This window comes from Brachyistius frenatus, unplaced genomic scaffold (assembly GCF_029030835.1).
Source record: "Brachyistius frenatus isolate BFR_SWC_R1_liver_20210118 unplaced genomic scaffold, ASM2903083v1 Contig_66, whole genome shotgun sequence".
Taxonomy (NCBI): domain Eukaryota; kingdom Metazoa; phylum Chordata; class Actinopteri; family Embiotocidae; genus Brachyistius; species Brachyistius frenatus.
This window is the reverse complement of record NW_027210665.1, coordinates 754,126-780,779: the sequence shown is the minus strand read 5'-3', so window position 1 is coordinate 780,779 and position 26,654 is coordinate 754,126. Positions and strand designations below refer to the sequence as shown.

The following is a 26,654-nucleotide window of genomic DNA, read 5'->3' as shown; positions in this document are numbered from 1 at the left end:
GAAAATATGCCTTTCAAACCCACCACCAGGTTGTCAGGTTCAGAGGTTTAAAAACAATTTGATACGAGGTTGAAAAATCAGTGTCTGGCTGCCTTCTGTGGTTGAAAGTCTGTTTCACCTCATCATACCCAGCTACAAGGTTGGCTGTGATTAGACGTGTGCTCTGTTGCACCTGTAACACCACCCAACAGAGATGCACTGAGTGGCACTGAGTGATACACCCTGGACTATACTTCTTCACGACTGCATGAAGGTGAAACCACAGGAGGTCAGCAAAAACAAGATTTCCATCTGCTCTCAAGTCAAACTACACAGCTGTGAAACTCCTTGCCTGAGCATCGCTGGCCAAATCTGTAATACCTTTAAAATGTTCTTCTCAATTTACTTCTAATTTTTTTTTGTCCGAAACGTGAATTCCTGCTTTTCTTTTAAGCTCGACTCATTGCCCTGGCCGACCGAGCTGCTAGCCTTGGGGGTGGGTGTTTCTGCACAGCATACACACATGCCCACTCTGCGCACACAGTGGTTAGGCTCCCTGACTGAGATTGGACGTGACAAAGCAGTTTGACATTTCCAGCAACCAGACGCTCTCCCCCCATGGGTGTTTTGGCTGAACGGAGCTGTGTGCGTGCGTGCGTGTGTGTGTGTGTGTGTGTGTGTGTGTGTGTGTGTGTGTGTGTGTGTGTGTGTGTGCGTGCGTGTGTGTGTGCGTGTGTGTGTGTGTGTGTGTGTGTGTGTGTGTGTGTGTGTGTGCGAGTACGAGAGAAGGAGCAAAGGAGACAGAGGCAGACTGACAGAGAACAGAACGTACATGCTTCTGTGTATGAAACGGTTGATTTTCTCAAGGTCCTGACTTTGCCCATATTCTCTTTCAGCTTTTGGGAGTCACAGCTAAGAAAAGCCGGGTGAGCGAGCTGGAGAGCAGCGTGCATTTGTATCCTCTGTCATATGTAGATACTGTCTGCCCATTCAGCTCTCCCACAGAACTACCTTTTAATCTTTCCCTCACATTCCCCTTTTTTTTTTTTCTTTTCTCCAAACTGGCTCAAAATATGGTGCACTTCACCAGACAGCAGCGTCCATGTTATTCTTGAGGCAAAACGCCGTGGTTTGCCAAATGCAGCTGAAAGGCACTGGCCTCAAGATGTCAGAATCAATTTAAGAGCATCAACTGCAGGACAAGATGGCTCTGCCCTGCCGTTTGATGTTGCTCAGCTTGTGTGTCTCTGAAAACCTTTCCCACTTGTTTGATGGATGCTATTTATTTGTGTTGCCTGTGGCTGGTTCTTTGAAACACCAGGTGCTTCACTGCGCACGGGCACAAGCATGCGCACGCACACACTCACATGCTGAAGTCAAGTGTCGCAAGCAGAAGCCACACGTTAAGTTGTGGCGCTGGCTTTTTATCCAAAGGACGCCGACAATATTCGGCCTGATAGCAAAGCAAAGCTTAATTTTAAGTACATGACACAGTACATGACCAAAATACAGAATGTACTCAGCTCTTATTTTCTTTACAGTGATAGACGGTACATGATAGAAATGATGTATGCAAATAGTGTTGTGGAGAAAGAGACATCATTTCAAGTGGCATGTAAATTGGTATTTGTGGAAACAGACCACTCTGGGTGTTGTTTTCTCTCGTAAAAAAAAAAAAAAAAAATTAAAAATGAGAGGAATCAGTCTCTCGTTTCATCAAGCCTTCTGGCTTCTTGTCTGAGTACTTGTGTTCTTTGTCACTCAATTTATGCCAAGTTAATTTAAACAGTGAGGCAAATTGTCCCTCTCCAAAGGCTCCCTGGTCTGTGTGACATAAACTGCAATCCCACAGAAGAGATGACACAACTTGTGTATCTCGTGAGCGATGTCCCAACGTAATCCGTTGTAAATGAGCATACCAATTCCTTTGGATTTACACGTGCATCATACCTGGGAAACCTCCAGGGGCTGCAACTGTAACACACTCAAGACAACAGAAGCAGATTGTCTGCTTCCTCGCGCTCTGTCTGTCCGCTCGGGACTGCCAACGAGACAAAAATGCTCGTTCCGCTGGTACATGAGACGAGTGGAGCACATGTGCACATAGCTGCAGGATAAAGCAGCATTCACACAGGAATTGTCACCAACATACTGGGCCATGTTCTGGCACATACTCCTGCTACAGTTTTCTCTCCTATTTACCGAGATTAAGAGGAAACTGAGTGGGATTACAGAGTGCTTCACTAGAGTTATCTCTTAAGTCTCTGCACTGGCATTTGAGATGATCAGTTTTGTCGTAAGTCTTTTCTTTCGTATTATAAAGAACTATGAATGAAGGTTTGTGCGACAGGCCTCATTTAGAAGTCAGAAACCTATTGTCAAATTGTGGTTGTACTTTAAAGCCTTTGGCTGAAGGCGTAGGTGTGTAACATCATGCTGGCCTGGGGGTCGAGTGAACTGGAAGCCCCTTGATTTATTACGGCCTTGACGAGAGCAGGCTGACTCACGTCTCCGGCAGGAAAACAGGTCTTAATAAAACATGATGGTCTGCCTGTGTGCACCCTCCTACCCTTAATAATATCGGTCGTGCTTTGCCACCTCTGCGTCCATTTCCTGTCCGATTCCTCCATAAAGACATTTTGCTTTATTGAATTTTAGCATATATCACTGTGCATCTGACTGATTGCAGTCTAGACCGAATAAACAATCAGATTTAGTCGTCTCGGAGTGTTGCTCTCACGAGACAAGTCACAAAATGTTCCCACTCTTGCAGATGTTTTTATTTAACATTAATCACGTTTATCTGCCTTGCAAATCCTTATTGCCGTGTATACTTCACTGTTTATAACAATATTATCACAGTGATTCTTTTCTTCCTCTTTTCTTCTCCTCAGCCAATTTCCCTTTTTTCATGTGCCTCCTTCTCCTTCCACAAACTGACCTTAACCATGACACGTTGCCCGAGTGTGTGGGTGAGCTTAAAATGATACCAGTAATGTCCCAGGGAAGATCCACAGGGTAAAGTTTCGTGGCAGTGGGGGAAAAGGAGGCTTTCAGAGAATCAATAACTTGTGGCTTGGGAGGGAGAGGTCAAAAAGGTGTTCCATTCATTGGACCTCAGGACCCCTCATGGAGATAATGGGTTATCCATCACTCTGTATTTAGCTCTGCAGACAGAAGGCGGAGACAAAGAGGGGAGTGCACAACACCAGTGGCTCATTGCCAAAGAGACAATGCAAAATTAATCACATGATTCTGCCGGATCACTATAGTCCTAGGTAACATTTATCATGGCTTTCCGACCCTTCCTCAGGGGCTTTCATAATTATTCTGATTATAAATTTGGAGTTAGTCTGTCTTACATTTAAATACTTGATTTTTCCTGTTTAATGACACCTGTTGTGAGCGTCACTCCCTATTTTGCTCATAGCAGCAGTCTGTAGTGTAATTATGGCATGATGGAGCATCGGGGGCTAATTAGTAGACCAGATCTGTGGGGAAAGAAACAGGATGCTTCATTAACCTCCACTGGTCTATACTGGTCGTCCATGAGAGCAAAACTGAGACACCCAGGAAAAACACGGACATACCTCCTAAATAATGCCTTTACTATGAGTAAATGCAGAGCAATCAATGTGATTCAAATACAGTGAGGTGGGACATTACATACATGTTAATTTATTCTAAACTCTAATCCAGATTTCAGTTTCTGAACATAAAAGTGAGTAACTGCTAAAGTTCAGAGCAACACGTCTCCAAATATGCACCTAGAACTTTATTTCTGATGAAATAGCGCAATCATAAAAAAATATAATCTGGGATTTAGAGCAATAGTCTGATATTTTGGGAAATATGATTATTGCCTTTTGTGCTCAGAGTTAGATGAGAAGATAGATACTACATAAAATGTATGTCTGTTAAATATGAAGCTAGAGCTAAGAAATAGAAAGCTTCCCTGTGCATGATTACTGGAAACAGGGAAAACAGGTAGTCTGGTTCAATTTGGAGTCCAAAAACCAATTTAACTAGTTTTTTTGGTTTGTTTTTTGTTTGTATTGGCAGCGATTACAATATTAACAGGCAGAAGAAAGGAGCACAACCGTCACTCAAACTTCATAAACCATACGGTAAAATCAAATTAAATTGACACAGTAGTGACCACAAATACTGACAACGTTTTACGTACACTGTAACCACAACACTGATGATGAGAGATATTTGTCATAAACAATATCAAGTCTATATAGTTGTAAGATTGATAAAAAGAACATAATTTAAAAACAACAGTCAGGAGGGAAAGTAGAGATTCTCCCTGCTTTGAGGGCTATTTTTATTTGTAGCCCCTCAGGAGAGAAAGCTGCCATTTCCTTTCTGTTTCCAAAAAGAGCAGGTGGTTAATCAATTATGTGCTATCTGCAACTGCTGCAGCCAGACGGACCCAGACGGACCCAGGCTGACACACACGTGCATGCCCAAACAGACAGACGTCAACAGGCAGATCGACAGGCTGACAGCTGGAAACACGAGAGGTCTGACCGGACAGTTGGACAGGCAGGTATATGGGGAAGCGAGTAGCAGACAAACAGGAGGACACACACAGGCCGCCCGTCTGTGAGCAGCACCCACCTGCCAGCCCTGAAACGTTTTAATCATTTGACGGCCAATTACTCTGGAGCCAGTCAGAGCAGAACAGAAACCCACACTTCACTTCCCCGGCACTCGCAGATGGCCCTGTAGGCTGGATCTCCACCGCCTATCTTCCCTCTACCTGTCTAGTCAGCTCGCCCTGCTCCCTTCTGATATGGGTGAAAAAGCAAGGGAATAAGGTGTTTGGCAAAGCATTAGAAAGAGAGCAGGGGATATTCGTCATTAATCAAAAATGATACTGACGCAATACAGCACGCCTTCTCACATTGTCCATCACATCAAAGATCAGCGACTGCTGAAAAGAATAAGAATATATCTGATACTGTACATCACTGCCCACAACAACATCTACTAAAGCAGAGCTACATGTGCGGAGCTCTTATCATACTGTAGTTATTGAAGCTATTAATCTTCTCCCTTTTCATGTCCTGTCTCTGCAAAGTCACAATACAGTGACTGAATGGTGCTTGTGTGTTCATTTTCTAAACGTTTGGAAGTTAATTTTTCATTATTCTGAAGATATGATATAATTGGTATTCAGTTAAAAAGTTATACAATTATGTAAAATTGCAAAAAACATGCAATTCAGATTTTAATTACCATTTGATGCATCGATGTTCCCTCAAGATTTAATGTGTGAAATTAGATGGCGGGACTCTTGCTTCATCTTCATTTTTCTCGTCATCACTTGTCAAAGCATATTATAAGCTGACATGTTTTGATGCATGGGAACGCAGTTTAAACCAATTTAATTATTGTAAAAAAACTGATATTTTTAAGTTAATATCGGTGAACATTTTGTGAGAACTGTATCTATGACAAGACTGAACTTGTCCAACCAATAACCTGTAAAAACTGCAAAACATCGCCTTACTTTGTAGTCCATCTGTGATATCTGCTCGGGTCTTTGTGGCTCAGATCTGGCAGTTTCTTGACAACGTCAAAAAAAAAAATCTAAATATTTTCAGAGAGGTTTGATGGCTTGACATGCCACTAAATGCTGCCAGTGTGTAACAGGCAACAGAAAACAATGGACGACTTTTGAAATGAAGCATTGTTTGATCCACGTCAAAGTCACTGGGTACTGTTCAACTAATACACTTCATGATTATCATTTGCCTCACGTTTGACACTTTGAATGCTCTAGCAGGCAGAAATTTAAATAACAACTAGAGCAGAAGAATACAAAAATTAAGTGAATAAAAAACTGCAACAACTTCCAACAATTTCCAACTGTTTCCCGCAGGCTCAAAAAAACTCTTTCCACAATATTATCTGCAAACCACAACCTAAGAGCCACATTTTCCCCTTTTGTTGTCAGTTGGTACCAGTGGTCAGCAGCTGTCACTGGGTGTTACCATGGAAACACAGGTCTTAGTTCTAAGTTAGCCTGAGGGTAGGAGGTCTTTTTAGGTTTAAAAATAAGTCTGCTTCATTTTTAAGAAACCCGAGTATACACATATATGGCTGAACATACAAGTCCACTTTGTACCTCATATAATGACATGCTCTTACTTCCAGTGGGCGGTCACAGCAAGCACAGGAGCAAATCAAAACTCATTTTCTTTGGAATTCACTGTAACTGACATGACTGCAAGCAGCAGGAAGTGCTCATATGGTGCCTCATATAATCAAGGTATTGTGCTCGTCCCTTTAGAATCTAAAATACAGATTATATCAAATGATTAATCCAGGCACTTTGATCGTTTTCTTCTTCTTGGCTTCTGTGGTGGACAATAAAGAACATCAGTGATGATTAATAATTTAATTGATTATCTACATAATTAATGTACCAGGATAAAAAAAGAATCAGGAAAATAATTGGAACAAATGAACCTTATAAATCTGTGACTTGTGAAACCGTCATTAACAGAGCATTGGTGGTAAAAAGGATGTATCGATGCTTGACTGCAATGTATCAAGGTGATCTGTGACCACAAAGACAAGAAACATACCTTTTCCACTATTTGAAAACAGAAAGTTACCATCCCACAGAGAAAGCCAAAGTTGAGCACTGGTAGAAGCACACCAGCTCAATAACAGGCCAGAAGCAGTCACTCCGTCTGCCTTTTTAATACATGATAAGAATTAGATTTGTTTTGTCTATTTGTCACATTGCATGTCACATTTTTCGAATTAATATATTTTTATTTGGTGTTATTATATTGCGCAACAAGTAAATACAACTGCCAGCACCAGTGTGCAGTAACCAATATGTGCAGCAGGATATGTTGTGTGATGTTGATTTAAAAGCAGCGTTGCTGTTGCCACAATAAGGATTAAATGTTCAATGATGATCGTTTTAAACCATAAAACACCTTTAAATTTGAAATTGAATACAATATACATTGAAATATACTCCCGAGATGTTCTTAACAAGACAGAAAAATAAGATGATGATTCCTCTCCATATTTCTCACTTTCCATTGTGCTTTTCATGGCTCTCTTTGACAGAAGACATCCATCACAATTAGTCCAATACCGAGAGCTAAAACAGTGTGTGAGATGGAGGCATGAGTTGCCATCCACTCTGACCCACCAAAACACAGTACAAAGCCCACAAAGCCTGCATCCTTAAACCAGCATTCAGACTTAAAAGAAGAGTGTGTTAAAAGGTGTACAGCTACACGCACCAGTGAGATGAACCCTTTGAATATTAGTTCATGAATTCAAAAAGTTGCCAAAACACATGCATAGTATTTATTAGGTTTTACTCTGGAACGTTATGACACTGGCAACCCTCTGTCTTCCCTGACTACTATTATCATGAAGGTCAAGAGAAGATTTATGTCCTGTATACTACAAATAATCCACAAAAAAATTCTTCCTTGTTAAGAAATTCCGAGCTAGTTGATGCTGTATTGTCAAAATTTAAGCCAGGTTCAACTTTTTTGCCAGACGGCCCTTCATTATTTTGCTGCAGCCTTTGCATTGGGATCCTCACTTTGCCAACACAGCAATCTCACTGAAATGAATGCTGTTCTGTTTTTTTTTTTTTACCTAGTGCTACTGCCGGTCTGACACTGACCTAATGCTGCTCTCTGGCAGTCTATGAACTCCTGTGCTGTCAGAATTTCTTGTTAGCACACAATGACAATAATACCTGTTTGGTAGGAGTGAACAAGGCAAATGAAGAAGTCTTTGATTGTTCCATGTAATGCGGCATCGGGCTCGGAGGGAAGTCAGCCGTGTTTATCCCTCTGGTTATCCCTCCATCTAAATCTTCCCTCCAACTGATGATGAGGCTCTGGGGGACATGCAGCTTTAATAGGGATCCTGCATATTTCACGTTTCCTCCTTTCTCTCTCAGTCCTTCCCTTCTTCTACACCCAATTTGTCAATTCCTATTTGTGTTCTCTTCCTTGCTCTGCCAGTGTGCCTCCATTAAGCTTAGCTCTGGAGTCTTTACTCCATGAGGGTGCGTTGACAGCTATCCTCCCTCTCATAGCCGCAGAGTCTATTGGCAGTCTCTCACAGCGAGGGCCCAGCCTTTTACACCACACCACGCCACTATCAACAGTGGGCCAGCTGTAAACAGCGCCCGCTGCTTTCAGCTTATCTTTAAAGCCCAACCATTCGGATCACACTGACCACGAGGCAAGAGTGCCGTCCATCATGTAGAAGTCATTTAAAACTCATCTATCACTGTAGCAACATCATTAGTGCAGCTCTACACATCCAACATGAGACTCCCCTAATTTAAAATCCTATCACTTAGCCATTTGACAAAGCCGTTGACGACAGAGACAAATGTAAAAACAATGAGGTGATACTGCGTGCGACCGTGGCAATTGTTGAACGGATGAGGTTTACTGATTCTTTGTTAATACACTGAACTAGAATTATGCGCATGAGAGAGAAACACTTTACACCAGCCGCATGTTTATTATGTGGTGTGTTTACCTGGAGGCAGGCAGGCGCTCGGCCATGTGGTTTGTTGACGTCCACAGCTACAAGCTGCCATCCCCCAGCAGCGTCTTCGTGGAACATCTGTGGCACAAAAACGGCGCATAAGTGGCAGAACACACACACACACACACACAAAAAAAAATGCATACCACTCAAAGCGCTGGACAAAACACACATATCAACCCTTTGGCTACATCTTCAGAAAACATCTGTGGCCACAAAAAAGCTGGAGGCATTATGCACACTGATTCATACCCACACAAACAGCATGATTGTTACTAAATACAGTATTCAGGCCTAAGGACCTGACACTGGAAATAAAAACAAAACCAATATCACAGCACAGATTTTATAACACACAAGACAGCCAGTTCACTCATTAATGTCAATGATCCTTCCAAAATATGAATGCAAACACGTCGGCATAACAAAATGTCATGACAAGTAAGGGTTAACTTGACAAGAGTTAACCTGAAATGTTAATTTCACTTAGTTGCCTTACTTTACCGTAACTTATATACAGTAACCATACAGTTGACTAAGTGTCTACAGCTTATAAAAGCCATGCTAGTGGCTCCCTCAGACATAAACTCAGGCACAGCAGTGCTATGTGCTAAAAGCTAATAAAGTTTTACTTTGGGGGACAAAATTTGCTGTTGAAAAAAAGGAAATAAATCACAATACATATATCACATTACTCATAGCAAAATGTATAAAATCGTAATAATATGGGATAGTAACTGAAGTATTGGGATAATATCGTATAATGGGGCCTCAGGTGATTCCCTCTCCAAATGCACAAGATTGTGCATGTAAGGATTAGTAAACATTTTGACCTATCGGTGGCCCTAGCCAGATGAGATATTTCAGTCTGGTCAAAGGCAGTGGGCTGACCAACCCAGAGGCCAGCCAACAGACAGACATGCAGAAAGCATGTACAAAAATAACGAATCTAAAAACAAAAAGAACACTCTTATTGAATTCTACATATTAAGTTTTTTTTGTGTGCAAATGTGTTGGTAGAGGCTACAAACCAGCTTTGTTTTGCACTAATATGTTTGTAGATTTACCCGACATCTGTTAATATACGAGGTAATGGATAAATCACGGTGTAAATATTTGTCTGAATTGGTGAGAATGCGAAGACATTTGTGAGGACGGTAAAAACTGAAAGGAGCCGTGGTAAACGTATAGAAATCCCCCAACCTCATTCCAGTCTTTGATTAGAGACCTTTCACTGTTTCAGCGTCGTCTTCTACCTGTCACATAACATTTGATCACATCCTCGCAACGCTGTGGTGTCCAATCCATAGCTGTTATCATCTTTTTTTTTTCCATAACCTGGCAAGTCAATACTATTTACAACCTTCACGTCAAATGTACAGGGTTGATATCATTCAACTTCAACTAGTCAAAGTAGCTCTTAACTGCAACTCATCAGAATACAGGAGGAAAAGCTTGATCATTTAAAAAAAAAAGTTGCTTGATCCTTTGTTAATATGGTTAGGCTTTACAGACTAATCTCTATTTAAAGCCTCAATTATTGGGAGACATACGGAAAAGTCAAGGAACAGGGCGTGTGGCATGGGTTGTGTCTCCCAGGGCCACCTTAAACCAGCCTTCCTCTCAAGAGAATATGAAGAAAAGATTATACTGGTTCAGCCTCTGTGATTGACAGTTAAGTGTTACACCCCAGCTAATTAGTTCCCCCCCCCCCTAAGATAAAGAATGGGGCATGACGATGTGATTACAATATATTTTTATTATGGCAAGAAAGGCTAATTGTTTTCAAGGTCATAGTATGCCACTAGCATTAGCCTGTTTTCCATCATGACTGAGGTAACAGAGGTTTTAGTTTCATGACTTTCCAAGATGGACCATTTCAAAGAAACCGAATGACTGATTAAAAAATGTCAAATGGTATTCAGATGGTTAACAAATCCTAATCAAACATAGGCCAATAGTAGCTTTTCTCTACAATCAACAAAACTCAAAAATCCTGATCCATGAATCCACATGAATTTATTGTGTTTTAATTTGCAGTGGTCACCTTATATAGTCTTAAACAGAAGATTTATTCAGTTCAGAGACAAACATTTCTGATATTCTGCCGTTTCATCTACTCAGTTTTCAATTATAATGGAATCATAAAGCTTTGATTTTACAAAATACATTCTCTCTTCATTTTCTCTACTTCCCACCTACCTCCAAACCCTTTTCATCAGTCCAGACTAATGTATCATTGTATGTGTGGAAGAAGCAATCAAATGCCAGTTATATCAAGAAACAAGAGGCATTGATGAAAAAGAGAGTAACTCCCCTCATACCCAAACAGATATTTGTAAAGACAGCTAAACTTTAAAAAATGTCAAGTCAATTCTAATTGCTACATAAACAGTTGCCATCTGGATCCAAAAACAATCAAACAATTCAAATACATGTTTTATTCTTATTGTTCTCGTCCTCATTTAAATCACTTGTTTATGAGACTGAATGTTTCTTTGGGCCTTCAAATCTGTGAAAATTCTTTATGATCACCCTCTAGAGATGTTCCTCTATGGCCTGTTCCAATTTACATATTTTACAGGGAGTGACAAAAAAAATAAAAGAAACTGGTGGGGGAATATGAGGACAAAGCTCCTTTTTAAGGTCAAACTTGTAATTTCCTTTCCAACACCCATATTAGACAACATCAATGAAATGTAAGCTTTTATGTTGAAACTAATATTAAACTCTTGTAGATAATGACTTGCTTCCTTAAACTTGGGGGTTGTCACCTGCTTAGTGGATTGTGTTGATTTATTAGAACCCTAACATTTACAACCTCAGCTATCTCATTATATCAAATCATTTCTGGGAGCATTTTATGCATCTTTTAGACAGAAAATGGACAGATAACAGGAAATGAGAGAGATGCAACAGAAGTCACACTGACGTCGCGGTTCATCAACAACAGCGCTTTAAACCACGGGTACACTGCCACCACTATATTATTTTAAGGGGCTAAAATATAATGCAGGCAAACCTAAGTCTTTAGCTGAATCATATCAGGCTGCGTAAGTAAAGCTAAGTGACGGGGCCCTTCTCCCCAGCCACGTTGTCCACCTCTTTATGGTGTTCTAGATGCCTGCTGAGCAGATTCCCAAACTACCTTCATTTGCCCAACAAAGAGAAGCAATTCCTGTCCAAGCTCTTTCCAGAAGCCCAACCTCCTTCCCTATATGGCGCATGGGTTATCCCAGACTATCCTGTGAAATTAAATAAATTCAGCCAATCATCTTTGGACCACAATTTGGTTGGAACTACAAAAACGCTCAGACACAGTTGTGTTGTGTTACAGAACAGTGTTTCTTTCATCTTATGAAGTAATCTTTGGCAGAGGATGGACACGGGCAGACGGAGACCAGGGGCTGAAACTGTTTTGGGAATCCTCAGATGGGAGGCTCGTTTGAGATGAACTTGCCTAAAAAGCAGATGAGAGCAGGAAGCAGCAGCAAGCTGCGGTCAAGTGGGACAGAACAAGCAGCCTTCAGTCTGTACAGGACGTTACAGAAACCCTCACATCCTGTTAGATATGATCCTGATTTCATAAAATGGTATCAGACCCAGATATCAGTTTGGATGCAGTCTCTTGTTATAATTATGACAGAGTGGCCTATTAAAATACAAACATTATCTGATCTCTGCTGATGGTTCAACATATTTAGACTGTCAAAGTTTCACAGATATAGAGATGTTATTTTAAGAATGATTACATCCCACTTACCAGAAGTTTGCATGTTGTTAAATGCTTTAATAATTAAATCGATCTATGTTAATTAGACTGGAACTGTGATTTATTGTGTGTAGTTTATTATCAATAATCTAAATGTATTCAGCCTCTCTGACTGATAAACGTACCCTTCGACCACAAAACATGTATTCTGTTAATAGAGCAAACCTTAAAAATCAGGCAAATACAATCAAAATCTCTCCAATTCTACAAAAATAAAAAGTTTCTGTCGGGCGTCATATTGTTGAACCAACATCTAAACCGATCAGGTGGAAGCCAGGCGTTTCCCATCATGCCCTGAGGCCGTGCAACTAGTGGAGAGCAACTGCAGCACCTGGCGCTCCTGATCTTGTATGATTATCGTGACTGATGTTTTCACAATGTTAGACAAAGTCAGGATCGAGTTGGATAGAAATCTACAGTTTGCATTGTGCCGTAATTGCTGGTGATTGATTCTCCATAATCCTGACTCTTCTCAAACAAGCCTGTCTTCACTATTCACCACATGACTGGGACAAGAAAATAAAAGTCAACAGGAGCAGGTGGGATGGGAATAACAATAATCGGGTTTTTTTATGAATTCTAATATAAATAAACACTATTTTATCTATTTTGAACATAATGCTCATGTTTCTGAAGTCCTTTTTATTCTTTTTATTTTCCCGTCTGCTCTGGTGGCTGGTTGCTGTTTGGTTGGGGACGAGTTAACGAGTTTGGATGGGGTCTTTCTTCTGGGATTGGGACGGGACAGGATGTTTTGGTTGGTTTTTTTTGTGACTAAAACGGGACAGGAGTATTTTTGCAGGAGTGAGATGGGACAGGAGTGAAAATCCCTCCCGTGTCACTTTCTATTAGAGACAGTTTATAGTCCGTCATCTTAATCTGTGAATATGATGGTCTACACTGGCCAAAAATGAGTAACTGCAAGCAGATTTTTTTTATACACCACTTTTTGCTGTCAAGAGAGGAGGAGTAACAGATTTGCTACTGACTTTGGTGTTTGGTTGCTCCATTGGATTCTTTCCATGATAAAACATAAACAGAAAAGGTGAAAATAGATCATCTTGTACGAGCCAAACACACACCAAGAACCCGCCTGGCCGGTTGCCACAAATTCAGACATAGCTCTCACTATACATATCCTGAATGTTTCCACAAAAGCTTTTCTGAATCGTCTTCTGAGTCTTCTCCAGCTGAAAAATCCGTTGTTTCCCGAACCACTGAAGCTGCATGATCAAACCCAGATTTCACAAGAAAGCAGGAACAATTCAATTAAAGCAGAAAAGAATAGAGTCCATCCCTTAGCAGCCCTCTGGAGCAAGTGCTATAGAATTGAAGTAAGTTATCTTGCCTTAAAGAAGTGACATTTCACAGAGCCAACAGCCAAGTGGGTGGAACAAACCTTCCAGAGCCAACGTGTCACTTGGCCAAATAAATGTCTCCTCTGCTTTATTAGAAAAAGAGAGTCATTTCTATCTGGCCAATTTTTTAATTGAGTAGATTTGTTCTTACCTACTCTGATGCCCAATCTATTAGAAAAACTGACATCTGATTGTGTATGAGCCTTCAGGCAGCCAATTTTTATGTAACTGGAGGTATTTATTGATGGCGGCATTTTTAAGAAACCCAAAAAGTCCCTCCTGTCAAAATGCATTTGTGTTCATTCCTTCGTGCAACTTTGATGAACTCAATATTGATGAATGAACAGAATTTTTTATTTCTTTTTTTTTTTTTTTGCACTCAACAACCAAGATGAGTAACTTTGAAAACAGACAGGTCGCAATAAATGTTTAAAAACAGCTCAGATTGAGATACGCAAAGTGACATTTTGTGGCACTTTTCTCTCAGCTTGTGTCCATGAGTATGGCGGTTGTACCTGTGTTGTAGCTGTAGAGGTGGTACTGCTCCTTGAGCCCCACATCTGCTGGAATTGCACTCTAATCTCAGCAAATGTCTCAATGATGACGGCAATAAACACATTCTGTAAAAGAGAGAAGCATAAGGAGTGAAACAAAGACAGTGGGAGAGAAAGAGCGGGGGGACAATTAAGACTAAAGTGCAACGCTTGACTTCTTTTCACTATCTGTGATGTGACATTCAGTCTCTCAGTAGGCAGAGAGCATTCTACTAACAAGGGGAATCATCATGGCTGGTGAAATATTAGGTTATGACAATTTAGCCCAAACCTATTGGTGTTTGACTAACGCCTGAAATGATTATGGAGAGTTCAGTAAAGAGGGAGACTGGCTCTGACCTTGACGAGCCACGCCAAGAAGAAGATGAGAGTTATAAAGTAGAAGTAGGAGCGCCAGCGAGGGAAACTGTCAATGGCTCTGTACATGAGGAACACCCAACCCTCCTGTGATGCAGCCTCATAGACAGTAAAGATACTCGTACCTGCAAAAAAAATACACGCACGAGTCAAAAAGACGAGCAGTCGGATGAAAAGCAGGGATTGTTATTGAAGCACATGTCAGTATCGGTCTTTTGCTCAACACGTGGATGTCTGTGAACCTCATACCAATTAATACGGTTCCCCAAAGTCTCTCACGAACACAATACCTTGAGTTTCCCTTTTCATCTATAATGAATGTGTATTCTGACAGCTTACAGATTCAAAAATACAGAACCCGAGTATCCTCATAGTTCCCTTTGATATGATGACAAGACTTCACATTCTACCTGTTTGACATTAACCTGCTCTTTGATGCATGTCTTTGCTGCTGACAAATTTGATCTGATGGTGCCAATTAACATAAATTATGTAAGTCAGCCAAACTGCAGAATCAAATTCTTGGCTGTTTTTCTGGTTAATGTGCTCTCTGCAAATGAACTGTCTGTTCTGTTAACACTTGGCCAGAGATGATTTCATTGGGACAGAAGCACCATTTCATATTACTTGGATGTTTGGAAAGCTTGAGAAGCTCTAATGTTTTAAAAGCCTTGTCCTTTTGCCACTTAAAGAAAAAGACCAACAGATTAGCGAGGTTTTCTCTACATAAACAAACTCCCTGATTGCATCGTGTCAGTTGCAGACAGGTAACCAGCAGCTGACAGCAGGTGTCAAGTGTAACTGACAGACAGTCGACAGATCAGTGAGAGCCGTCTGAAGTTTAACAATTAAGCATGTTTTATTCCTGTCCTGAGCTCAAAATCTTAACAGTTCTGAGCCTAGAGATTTTTTTTATTTTTTTTTTATAGCACTTACTCCTTGTGCATGGATGTAAATGAAAATAGCACACAGGGTTCAGTTTTTCTGCAATGCATTTAAAGCAATTTCACCCCAGAAGCTACAAAAATATTTACAGTGTGCTGAAAGACCATTTAGGCCATACGTTTAGGCTGTATATCTCACTGAGTGCACCACATTCCAGTCTATTATGTCCAAATTAAGGTTGTGTTTACCGTGAAGCTCTCGGTCTCCTTCACAGCTATTAAAAGATTAGGCGCAGTGCACTCTGTACTAACACTGGATTTGAGCACTGTTCAGCTGATAAGAACAGGATGCTGCTACACGGCAAAGCTTCATGCCAAATTTGATATACCGTATATAGCACTTTAAGTTCACAAAGGGTCATTTTATCCTCCTACCTGTTCAGAATAATCTGTCGATTTACAGGTGAAATTTTCTCTAAATATTGAGCAGCAGAGAGACGACTTTAGTCATCCTGCAATGCTAATTTCACTTTGGTGCGTCTGTTCTCTTGGCCTCTTTATGAAGTGTAAAAGTGTATCAGAGAAATTATAAATGCACATGCAATGTATGTTTGTGAACACTCATATTTGTCTGTACGTGTTTGAAGGCATTGCTAAATGTGTGTTGCTCGTACCAAGTTCATTGAATCCACTGTAACCGAGCTCCTGTCGGCTGAGGCCCAGCTCTTCCAAGTCCATGCATTTAAAGCCATGAGGACACAGGTAGCCCTCTCCATCAGGGGAGCAATGGGTGTCCGGGATGGCCAAGCTGTTCCAGGACACATTACTGACCAAGAGGACAAAACAAACGTTAAGAAATTTCACGTTAATGGGTGGTACCTTAGATAAATGTCTAAAAAGAAGAAGAAAAACATTGAGGCTAATGTGGGACTAAAATTCTCTTTTCTGTCTCCTTGTTTTTTAGCCACAGGTGTCACTAGGAGCTGCTTGATTTCCCTAATGAAAATTAATGCCTTCAAATTGCCTGCCCAGACATTCATTCAAATTGTTTATTAAGGGTTACAGGATCAGAAGGGATAATTTATTGCGCTATCACAAAGGGCAATCAGAGGCATAGTGGTGAAAGTCGATAAAGCTAATTATACTGGGCTGAATTATACCAATGTGTCTTATCAAAGAAATCCGTTTTCTTGCTGACAAAGGGGGAGATGAATGAAGCCTAAAATAAGAGCTAAAATGTCCAGAAATAACGCAATATTAATAATTTTGTGAGTCAAAACAAAAAATAAAACATCATTGTGATAAGAAACAATTCATGAGTGCTTTTCTGAATCTGTAAATTGATAAAAACCTAAACACATTTGCATAATTGGAACTTTTTAAGTCCTCCTGTCAACAAATGCTGCCAACCTGAGCAATCAAGTTACTATTATTGACACACAGGTATTTCAACATGCTAATAATATCCTTTTTCAAAGTATGCTGAAAGCCTTTGAAATATTCCTGTTACATTAATTGGTTCAAAATAGCTAAATACTTTAAAAACATACATTAGTTATATATTTCAGAACTGAATGGATATATATTTGTAAGAGGGTTTTTAAATATTGAATAAACCTAAAACCCACAAACTATAACCATCACAATAAAGACTTCTACAAAACATATACATCATTTCCATCGTCAGGCAGTAGATCCAATTCAAGCAGTTAAACAGCGATGAGGTCAAATGCAGAAATCGTGACTTTCAGAAGAGGAGATCTTATGTTGTTCACAAATCCACAACCCATTTCTTCTAATATCCATGAGAAATTGCCTCCCCTGCTATTTTTTTTCCCCCAATTTCCATCAAATCCATTGTGTGTGAAAAGATAGGTGAGCTTTGACTTAGTGCCAAGGGCACATGACAGATCGAGATTAGAAACATCAGTCCACATGTGACATATGTCTAAAATACGCCGTTCGAATCATAGAGGGAAAGAGAGAGATTTGGGAAAAGGAGTACGTCAGAGCTATACATCAATTTCAGAATGAATGTCCCTTGGCATCTGTCAGTAAGAAGAGATGGATGGAGAAAGGCTGCACAATCTAGTGGACAGTATAATTCAGCTGTGCTCACAGCCAGCAGCTGCATATTGCCAGACATCATCTCTACTTTCTGTAGTATCTGCATAGTGGTTTCCCTTATCTGGCAGTGTATTCAAACTGGAGTGGACCAACGCATCAACTGTTCAAATGGAGTAGAAGGAATGGAAGGCATATGTGGAGTGGCGCAAAAGTAGTCATCAAAAGGATTCTTGCCTTGACCTTTCGGGGGCTTGGTAGTTCTCAGTAGAGATACTAATGTGAGAAAAAAAAAAATGCATCCAAAGTTACACTTCTTTAGACTTCCTTCTTACCCTTTCTGTGTATCATTTGTAACGCAGTGATGGTTGAATGTTCCAAACATTTGAACACCCAGAATTCCATAGAGCAAGAGGAAAAAAAGCAGGAAGATTGACACACTCCAGATCTGCTCCCCGGATCGCCTGCAAATCAGAATAATGAAAAACACATGCTTTACATGTATCTGCCTATTAATGCAAGAGACCTTATTTAAGAGAAATGCTCATGGAAGTACTGTACTTCAGAATGTTGGTGATGCGAGAGCGGGGAAGCTCAAAGCGGAAGTAGATCCTGAAGGCCCGGATCATAATAAGTGCTCGGGGGATTCTCAACATTCCCCACGGAGACATCTGATCCACGAGGTCTGCTATTTCAAAGACCTAAAGGAAAGAGACACGGATTGTTAAGACATAAAACAGACACTCCAATAAATTGCCTCATGTCAAGTTGCACAAAAAACTGCAATATACAGTGAATTGAAAAAAATATATATCATAGCAAATGTTGCAATACACCTGCAGCACTAAGGAGACCCAGATGAAAAACACCATGAATCCATCAAACATACACCAGCGATCTTTCACATAGGAGTTGTCCCCCTGTGCAGAGACAGAGAAGGAGACATCAGCAGTGAAAAGAGAGAGGACTTAAAAGAGCAGGAATATGAACATGAATTAACAAATTAAGAACCGGGTATGAACATCATCATTATCAAAGGTCATATTTTTCAAGAAATTCGATTATTTTGAAAAATTACAAAACATCTTGTGATGTTTCAAAGCTTTAATAATGCTTTACGTCTCTGAGGCTCTAAAAGAAACGAGCATTTCCGTCACCTGATAATCTGACAAAGCTTGTATTGTGACAGAAAGTCTTGGTGTGACTTGAGTAATGGCATATTCAAGAAAAACAACAAACAGAATGTGAAAGTACTCGGCCCATTTGGACTGACTGGCCACAATATTCAAGCAGCCTGTTTTTAAAACGATAAGAGAGAAAAAAAAAAAAATTTGCCCCTGAAGTGTGAACAAACTGAAATATCAGGGGGCTAGCAAACATGGGCATACTTAATTACCACTTACAGAGAGAGAGAGAGAGAGAGAGAGTGTGTAAGAAGCTTTTAGGGGTTCGGTCTTCCTCAGGATGAAAGGCTGTAAATAAGAGGGTGTGTTCCGAAACACTCTACAGATAAGGACTTGTTTGATTAGGCACACTGACAAGAACAAAAGCATGCAATTAGTTTACCACGCTGCGGGGATCTTTTCTTTTGGGCAGGAACTTGCTTGAAAATGCAACTTTCATGTGTCAATAAACTAAATTATAGATATTTTGACCATATCGACTCTAGGACACTGGGAAATTATAGAAACCTAGAAATTCCAATATGTCACTTGTGCCAAATTTATAGAAGTTAAAATTGACATCAAGTCTAGTGAAGATCATCTGAAATATAACATCACATTTCACAAAGATGGGTTTCATCTGTCTTTAAAGAAAACGAAAGTGTTTTGTGCTGTCTGACTACACAGATGACTCTAATTCAGTGTCCTCCTGTGCCTCTCTGTTTGCTATCCTTGATTTGCCAATTAAGCTGCCTGCACTTTTTTATGACAGTAATTATGGGCCTTTCATCTGCCAGCTGTCTGTTCCTCGATGATTCTACAGGACATTATCGGCCTACCTCCAATTTTAATTGTGTAGACTCATCTGAATCTACAACTCAGTGTAACTGGTAAGGTTGGGTGTAAAATGTGAGCCAGCACAAAAAAGACACACTTTTGAATATTATTCTGTGAGATGATGGACAAGTCAAAGAACACAAAAACAAAGACTCCTGGTATCTTTTATTCCCTGCAGATATTCAGAAGGAAATATTTAATGATTTGCTGACTCCACCAATACACAACCCAACATGTGAATAGGGGAGTACTAGCTCTTATTTTTTTCCCACCTGAAGCATTTCGATTGCGTGCATACCCCCAAAGTAGAGAAATCCAATCCCCACATGTATCTGATACAGAATGTATTTAGATTTTTGCCATTTAATTTATTGTCTATTTCCAGTTTACTCTCATCGGGTAAAGAAACTTTTGTTTGTGTACTGTAAATTGAACATGATACAAGCCCATTGGCTTTCTAGCTATTACTGAGTTGTTGTTTTTTAATATTTTTTTTTTATTATGGCAACAACATGTGCTCAGTCAGGTCTCTATTTGTTTAGTGGCTGACTGTATCCATTTTATATATATCTATATATATAGATATATATATATGTTAATATATCTTTTTAAACATGGAGAAGGGAACATTTCTAAATCAACTCTGTCTTGACAATAAGCTCTTCGGTGTCCATGCTGTGACTGAAACAATAACTTTTGACTTCTGACCGGCACATAAACATTTATCGTGCTCTTTGAATATGTTTAGAAGATCAGTATGAAAGCCACAACAGGGCTCAAACTCATGATGGCATAGAAAGTGAGGCTAATCACTTCTAGACCATGTGAACTTTCTCTAAAGTTCCATCCAAATTTATTGTTAACTTCAAGAAATATTCTGCTCACAGACACGAATACAAATATGGAATGGAAAACAACACCCATACACAAAATAAAGTCATGTAAACTAGCACAACCATTTTTTGGCTGAATTTTACTCTCTAAAGTAAATATTTTTAAATCACATGTTCTTTCCTTTGTTTATGTTCTGCTGGAAGCCTTCTTTGTTGGTGATTTGTTGTTGAATTGTATTGTATTCTGACATGGAAAGCCAGAAGGCAATAAGTGAAAAATAATAATAATTTGAATACTTTTTTGGCCTCAACATAAGTTTAGTGCTTTTTGTGACCTTTCTGTCAGAAATTCACACACTCAGCGAGGAGCTACCTTGATGATTCCTCTGATGTGCATCTTGGCGATCATCTCGGCGGTGTAGAGAAACATGAGCAGCGTGTCCAGCGTGAACGTCACATACTGTAGCGGAGGGTAATGTTCAAACGTCTTTGGGGTGTTCATACACACAGAGATGACGCTGATGATGGCACAGGCTCTCAGCAGGGAGTGCACCCACTGCAGGACAAAAGAAGAAATAATGAAGGAAAAGAAGAAATAATCGTATTAGCAAAACCCGGACACACGTGCGAGCGGACTCACTGGTTTGTTGATCCAGAAGATGTCAGCGCTGTCCGCAAGGGTCTCATCCGGCCCAAAGTCGGTCATGGGCTGGGCCTCGACCCGCGAGCTCTGTTTCCTCTTCAGCATGCTGGGGCTAGCCGTGCTATACAGAGAGTGGATCTGACAGAGAGAGGGAGGCGGACCACACAGTGACCAAAGATAAATGAGGAACAGGGGAACACTCTGCCTGCATCCAAGTCTGGGTAGTGGCAGTCCAACTTTTGTAACTCCAATCATGTGGATTATAATCTGAACATAGTAATTCAATGCAACCCACAGGCCACATTAACAGTAACAAATTTTTTTTTTTAAATATGAATCACTTCTAAAAAAAACCTGTATAAATCCAAAGTAAACCAGTAAATATATTGTTAAAAGTCTTAAATAAACTGTGTATCAATAGTAGCTTCTTCTGGATGTAAGTACATGTAGCATTAAGCGTTACTGTGATGTGCAAAGTAAACTTCCCTGACTTGAATTGCCAGAGCAGAGGTGTGTACTTTCAAATTAAAGGTGCTGCATCGTTGAATGGCCACCGTGATACACAACGTAACACACATGGAACACAGAACGAGTGTATTTACATTGGAACAGCTCCAGGAACTTACCTTGTGAAAAGATCACACGTGATCTTCATCATATTGAACGCCGGCAGAATATGTGGTACAGTGTGATTTGGTGTTGTACCCGTGCGTGTCAACGTCTGCGTGTATGTTTGTGTGAATGTGTGTATGCAGAAAAAATAAAACTGTACAGGCCGTTTCAACATAAGAACACAAGAAGAAATGACACTCTGAATGGAGACAAAGCGCACATACCAAAGGGAAAAGTAAAGCTGAAATTGCTCCAGCACTGCACATAACATGCGATCAGGCATTCCCTGTAAATAACACACAACAGTTAGTCAACAGCATGGCTTATATGGTGTACAGTACACTACCCACATCTACAGTACGCTCATAGAGACAGGAATGCCCACCACGTCTGACATCAAGGCATATATGTGACGCACTCTGTGAGTGAGGGAGTGACCGGAGGTGTTGTGGAAGAAGAAGAAGATGAGGTAGAAGAGGACCAGGGGACTCACTGTGAGGCTCCTCATTGGTGCGTTCATCCCCAGGTCACAGAGGGGTGGAGAGACCAACCAGAGAGAGAGACAACAGATGCAAAAAGGAGAATGTCCTAAAGGCCTGGAGGGTCCTGCGGCAGCAATCAGTGAATGGTAGCAGTCACAAGAGCAGTAAAAGAGGGGTGAGAGAACATATTTACATGTGCTGCTTGGTGCAGCTTCAGCACATACAGTATCTATGCAATTCATTCAGTTCAACAAACTTACATAAATATTGTTATTTTACCTCCAACGGTCAGTAGCCACGCTGATAGTTCTGGTTTTATTCATCCACATTTTGAGATATGTCTAGTTACCCTCTATCTAATCTTAAGTCACCCCAGCACGATAGTGATTTTTGAAAACATCTCTTTCCAATAATAATATCCCTTTCAAGCCACACAACAGACTGATAACATGTTTTTAGAAACTTTTGTTTTGGTCAGATGTGGTTTCCACAAACAGTGTTAAAAGTAACGTCTATTATTCAAAATAAGAGAGACTGTCATTTTTCCATTTAGTGACCCAACGCGGCATCGGCCAAATGATCAGTCCACTACAGGATACTGGGTCACTGACACTGTCACGTTTTGCCTTGTTTTGGGCATCAAAAACCACGAGGTGAGGTTTAAGACAAGCTCATGATCTCGATTAAATGTGAGATGGTCGCAATTTGGTTAGAGTTAGGTACAAAAGCTTCTTGGTTAGGGGTAGAAAAAGATAATGGATTGGGTTAAAAAGGGACATTTTACATAAGTAGCATTGTGTGCGTCCTGTAACTTACTTAACGTACATGATGTAAGCTAAATACATTACGTTACACGACCGAAAATAAATTCACATTGACTTTTGCTTTGTCACAGACTGGAACAATGGCTGTCCAGGGGAAAGACCTGTGTTTGTTCCATCCAATTACCTCCAACCTCCTCCCTGTGCAGACTTCATCTGTCCAGTACGAGCTGGTCATACATGCGTGTGTTTTCCACGTCTAGCCCTCGACAAGGCAAATACGTGACACCAACAAGGTATCCGTTAGTGGACTAACAGCTGCATTACACAGTCGGGCGTACGGGGCGAAGTGAGCTACCAAAATGACATTCACCTCCAGTAAAGAGCTTTAGAGGGCAAAATCTGAGACAGATATCCCAAAACTTCAGCAGATAAAACCAGAACTTTATTCATGGCAACAAATGTGAGAGAGAGAGATATATATATATAATAAATGGTGTGCTTATTGATGGGGTGGGGGAGAGTTTGACATATGGGTGAAACAATCCATCAAGAAACAACATTAAATCCATATAATTCAACAATTTGTCGCAGTATCAGTATCACTGGAAAAATGAAACTGAAGAATAGATTCAGTTTTTAAATGTACAGGCTCATTTTAGAATAATAAAATCTACAACAAAAAGCAGAAAAAGAACTGATAACCCACATGAATTGTGTCAATGCATTACAAGCACATATACAAAGGTTTGTGGTTTGGTTGTTGTGTTCTAATCAAAGAAATGCTAGTGCTAATATCTCAAGCGTCAAATGGATTTAAAAATATATATATATATTTGCATTGACAATGAAGTCAGAGATGAATAACAATATTTCTGTTTTGTTTTTTTAAATAAAACTGTTGAACAATAAGGAGTTGCTGTCCCAATCAGCATGTTCAACAGATTGACCTGACTCTAATTTTACATCTTGACAAAAACTAGAAATGTGCAAAAACTTCTATACACTTTTTAATATAAAAAAAAAAAAAAGATCACATCCTTGCAACAAATTACTGAGAGAGGATGGGAATGTAGACAGAACAATGTAACTGTATCAAATTTGTTTCCTTTTATGCTCTTACCAAGAAAAGAACAGTCCAGCCTATAAACCCCATGTAGTTAGAAGCAATTTCCCAGTGTAATTGCTACACTTAACATATGCAGATGTAGACGTGAGGAAGAGTGAAAACAAAATTACAGGGTCTAAGTGCTATTATGTGGGAGTACAGTCGGCAAAGACTGCAATTACTCTCCCATTTAGAGAGAGGACATGTTCCTCACGGGCCGGATGAGATCTCTGGGCAGATTAATTGTAACTGTGAGTATTTGTTTGAGTGTGCAAACTTTCTTAGTTCAAGTTTGAATGTGTGATGTGACGGTATCTTCTTCATTACAAGAGACAAGAGGGAGTTTGGCAGATGTGGGCAGGGAGCATGTTTCTATAATTCTTTAATTAATTTCCACAGTAGGTGCACTTTATGGAGGTTTATGTAAAGTGTCAAGAAATTTCCATGGCAACGGTATCGGCACTTATCAATATTTTAGATAAACAATAAGCGAAATGATCGTCTTGTGTAAAAGGTACCACCAACTTTTCAAAGCCCACATTCTCAACTCTCTTTAACCTTGTTTTCTGTAGCAGCAGGCAGATTTCTTCTGACAAAAAGCTCTGTTGAACTTACTGTAAGCTACCTGCCCAGCACCAAAAAGAATTAACAACAAGCTGGTGAACATTGGAGAATTAAGCATCTTAAGAGCCAGATCTACAATATGTCTTTCAAGAGTATGTAATTCAATTTATATTGTTCTAAGAACCCTCCAAAAAAAAGTTAATAAATTGAAGTGAATGTAATTAAGTTGAAAGCAGAAAGGTGTTTATACGCAGAACTCATATGAGTTGGATTTCAATATTCTCATTTTTCTGTTACTATTTAGGATTCCACTCTTGCAGCCACATTTTCCAGTTTTGCGTTTAATTTTTCATCTTGACTTCTGACTTTTTGAGTTTCACTTTTAAATCTTTTCCGTTTCAGTTCTGACACAAAGCTCTCATATGGTCTCACCATGTTCACTGTCCACTTGTATAAACTGTAAACTGTTTGAAAACACATTTCTCGGGTGAACTTTAACGGGTCATTGTTGTGTTTAGAGCAAACTTTTCTATTTGGTGCTGGGCAGGTAGTGTGGGTATATTTAACCCTCTACATAATGAAGTAGATTAAAGCAATTCGAGTGAGCAGTAATAGTTAAGTGGCCAGCAATTAAAACAAAACAAAGAGCTGAGTGGTGCTGCAGAATGAGAAATATGTAATTATGATGAGTGACCCCTTTCACATTATACAATAATTTTGCCATTTTCTAAAAAAGAAAATATTGATCAGAGCAGATTTTAAAATCTAAAGAAGTAGATATTACTAACTCCAATTCATCTTTAAATTATCGACTTTCACACTGAAGTCAAACATTATGATTTGTAACTGCCAATATCCCTCGGCCCTGACTGCAAGGTAAGTAAATTAACTACATATATTTGCGTCACCACGCGTTTCATCCAATTCGCTACTTGTTCTATAAATAGCAAGTTGACCTTGTCATTGATTCATTTTTATGTTTGAATATTGTTGAACTCGATGCCGCTGTACTTATTCAGTTAACAGGATTTCAAAACACTGTCAGTGCTGCCAGCAAATTTCACAAATATTTATATATATACATGTCTGAAAACATAACTGTACAATTTTTTTTATAAATAAGCTCGAACAAAAATCCTGATCAATTTTGATATTTGTATTAAAAACATCTGGATGAGTGAAGCTAGGTTGTTTGAAGGTTCTCTTTCTGGCCCACTGTGGTGTCACAGGCCTCACTGGGAAAATCCTAAAAAACCCGTTTTGGGAAGCTGCTTGCCCTCCTTAACAAGTCAGGACACGCTGGCCGTGACATATGACCGATCCCACGTCGAGTAAAATGGCTTTCACGCCACTGGATGTCAAACAGTAAACGCATATCCATATTGGGCTTGAAAGCAGAATGAATGACATCGACAAGAGCCAAGGTTACTATGGAAACGAATAGGAGCAGAGCTGCTCTATAGATATAAAAAAAAATAAAAATAAAAACAAGCTAAATACAGTTCGTCTAGAAGAAATATGGGCACGTATAGGTCCAACACGAAGCTAACTTAATGTATGACAACCTGGCCACGTGTCAGTGCTGCATATGCTCGACAATATTTGATCACGGCCTACTCCGGAGGATGACATTTTCTCCACTTCCTGGGGCACCAACAAGCTAACGCGCGCGGCAACGCCAAGCGTCAGCCGCATCCTCAAAGCCAAACAGCCAGACGTCCAAGCGACATTCACGACGAGAAAGAAAACGTATTGAATCACTTACGAAAGGAGGGTTTCCCTTATCTGCCGTGTCTAGCCCTGTCCATGATATCAGCTGTTTTTTGTTTTGTTTTTTTTCTCCCCGGGTGTGATGGGACCGTGTATGAGAGTGCGGGAGCGCGCAGGTAGCAATCACATCAACAGCACCAGCTCGTGCTGCGGAGGCGCGCGCGCCGCCGTTACCATGGTAACAGCTTAAGCTCCTCATGTTGCTGCATCACTGTCTCTCAAACGCATGTTACAGTATTTGGCTCGATTGTCCTCACCTGTGGAATTGATACATTTTGTCTGATCACCACCTTCATTGTAACCTTCATGTTTTTTTGTTTGTTTGTTTTTTCTGTTTTAATTCATTTCTTGTTT

At 40.0% G+C, this 26,654-nt stretch overlaps 1 protein-coding gene across 9 annotated transcripts in view; it reads right to left on the bottom strand.

Moving 5' to 3' along the window:
- The window catches only part of nalcn (sodium leak channel, non-selective), a 70,357-nt gene extending 43,925 nt beyond the window's left edge, over positions 1–26,432 (bottom strand). For 4 of the 9 annotated variants that reach the window (XM_069706936.1, XM_069706940.1, XM_069706938.1 and 1 more), the window contains exons 1-12: positions 26,296–26,431; positions 22,109–22,221; positions 21,840–21,901; positions 21,001–21,141; positions 20,734–20,916; positions 18,364–18,447; positions 18,089–18,228; positions 17,863–17,991; positions 16,138–16,289; positions 14,562–14,704; positions 14,184–14,288; positions 8,530–8,616 (exon numbers count right to left, since the gene is read on the bottom strand). In XM_069706936.1, the coding sequence (XP_069563037.1) occupies positions 8,530–8,616; positions 14,184–14,288; positions 14,562–14,704; positions 16,138–16,289; positions 17,863–17,991; positions 18,089–18,228; positions 18,364–18,447; positions 20,734–20,916; positions 21,001–21,141; positions 21,840–21,881 (1,206 nt within the window). In that variant the 5' untranslated portion in view covers positions 21,882–21,901; positions 22,109–22,221; positions 26,296–26,431. The other 5 variants (XM_069706943.1, XM_069706945.1, XM_069706939.1 and 2 more) reach the window with 4 other exon arrangements.
- Positions 26,433–26,654: the final 222 nt, after the last annotated feature.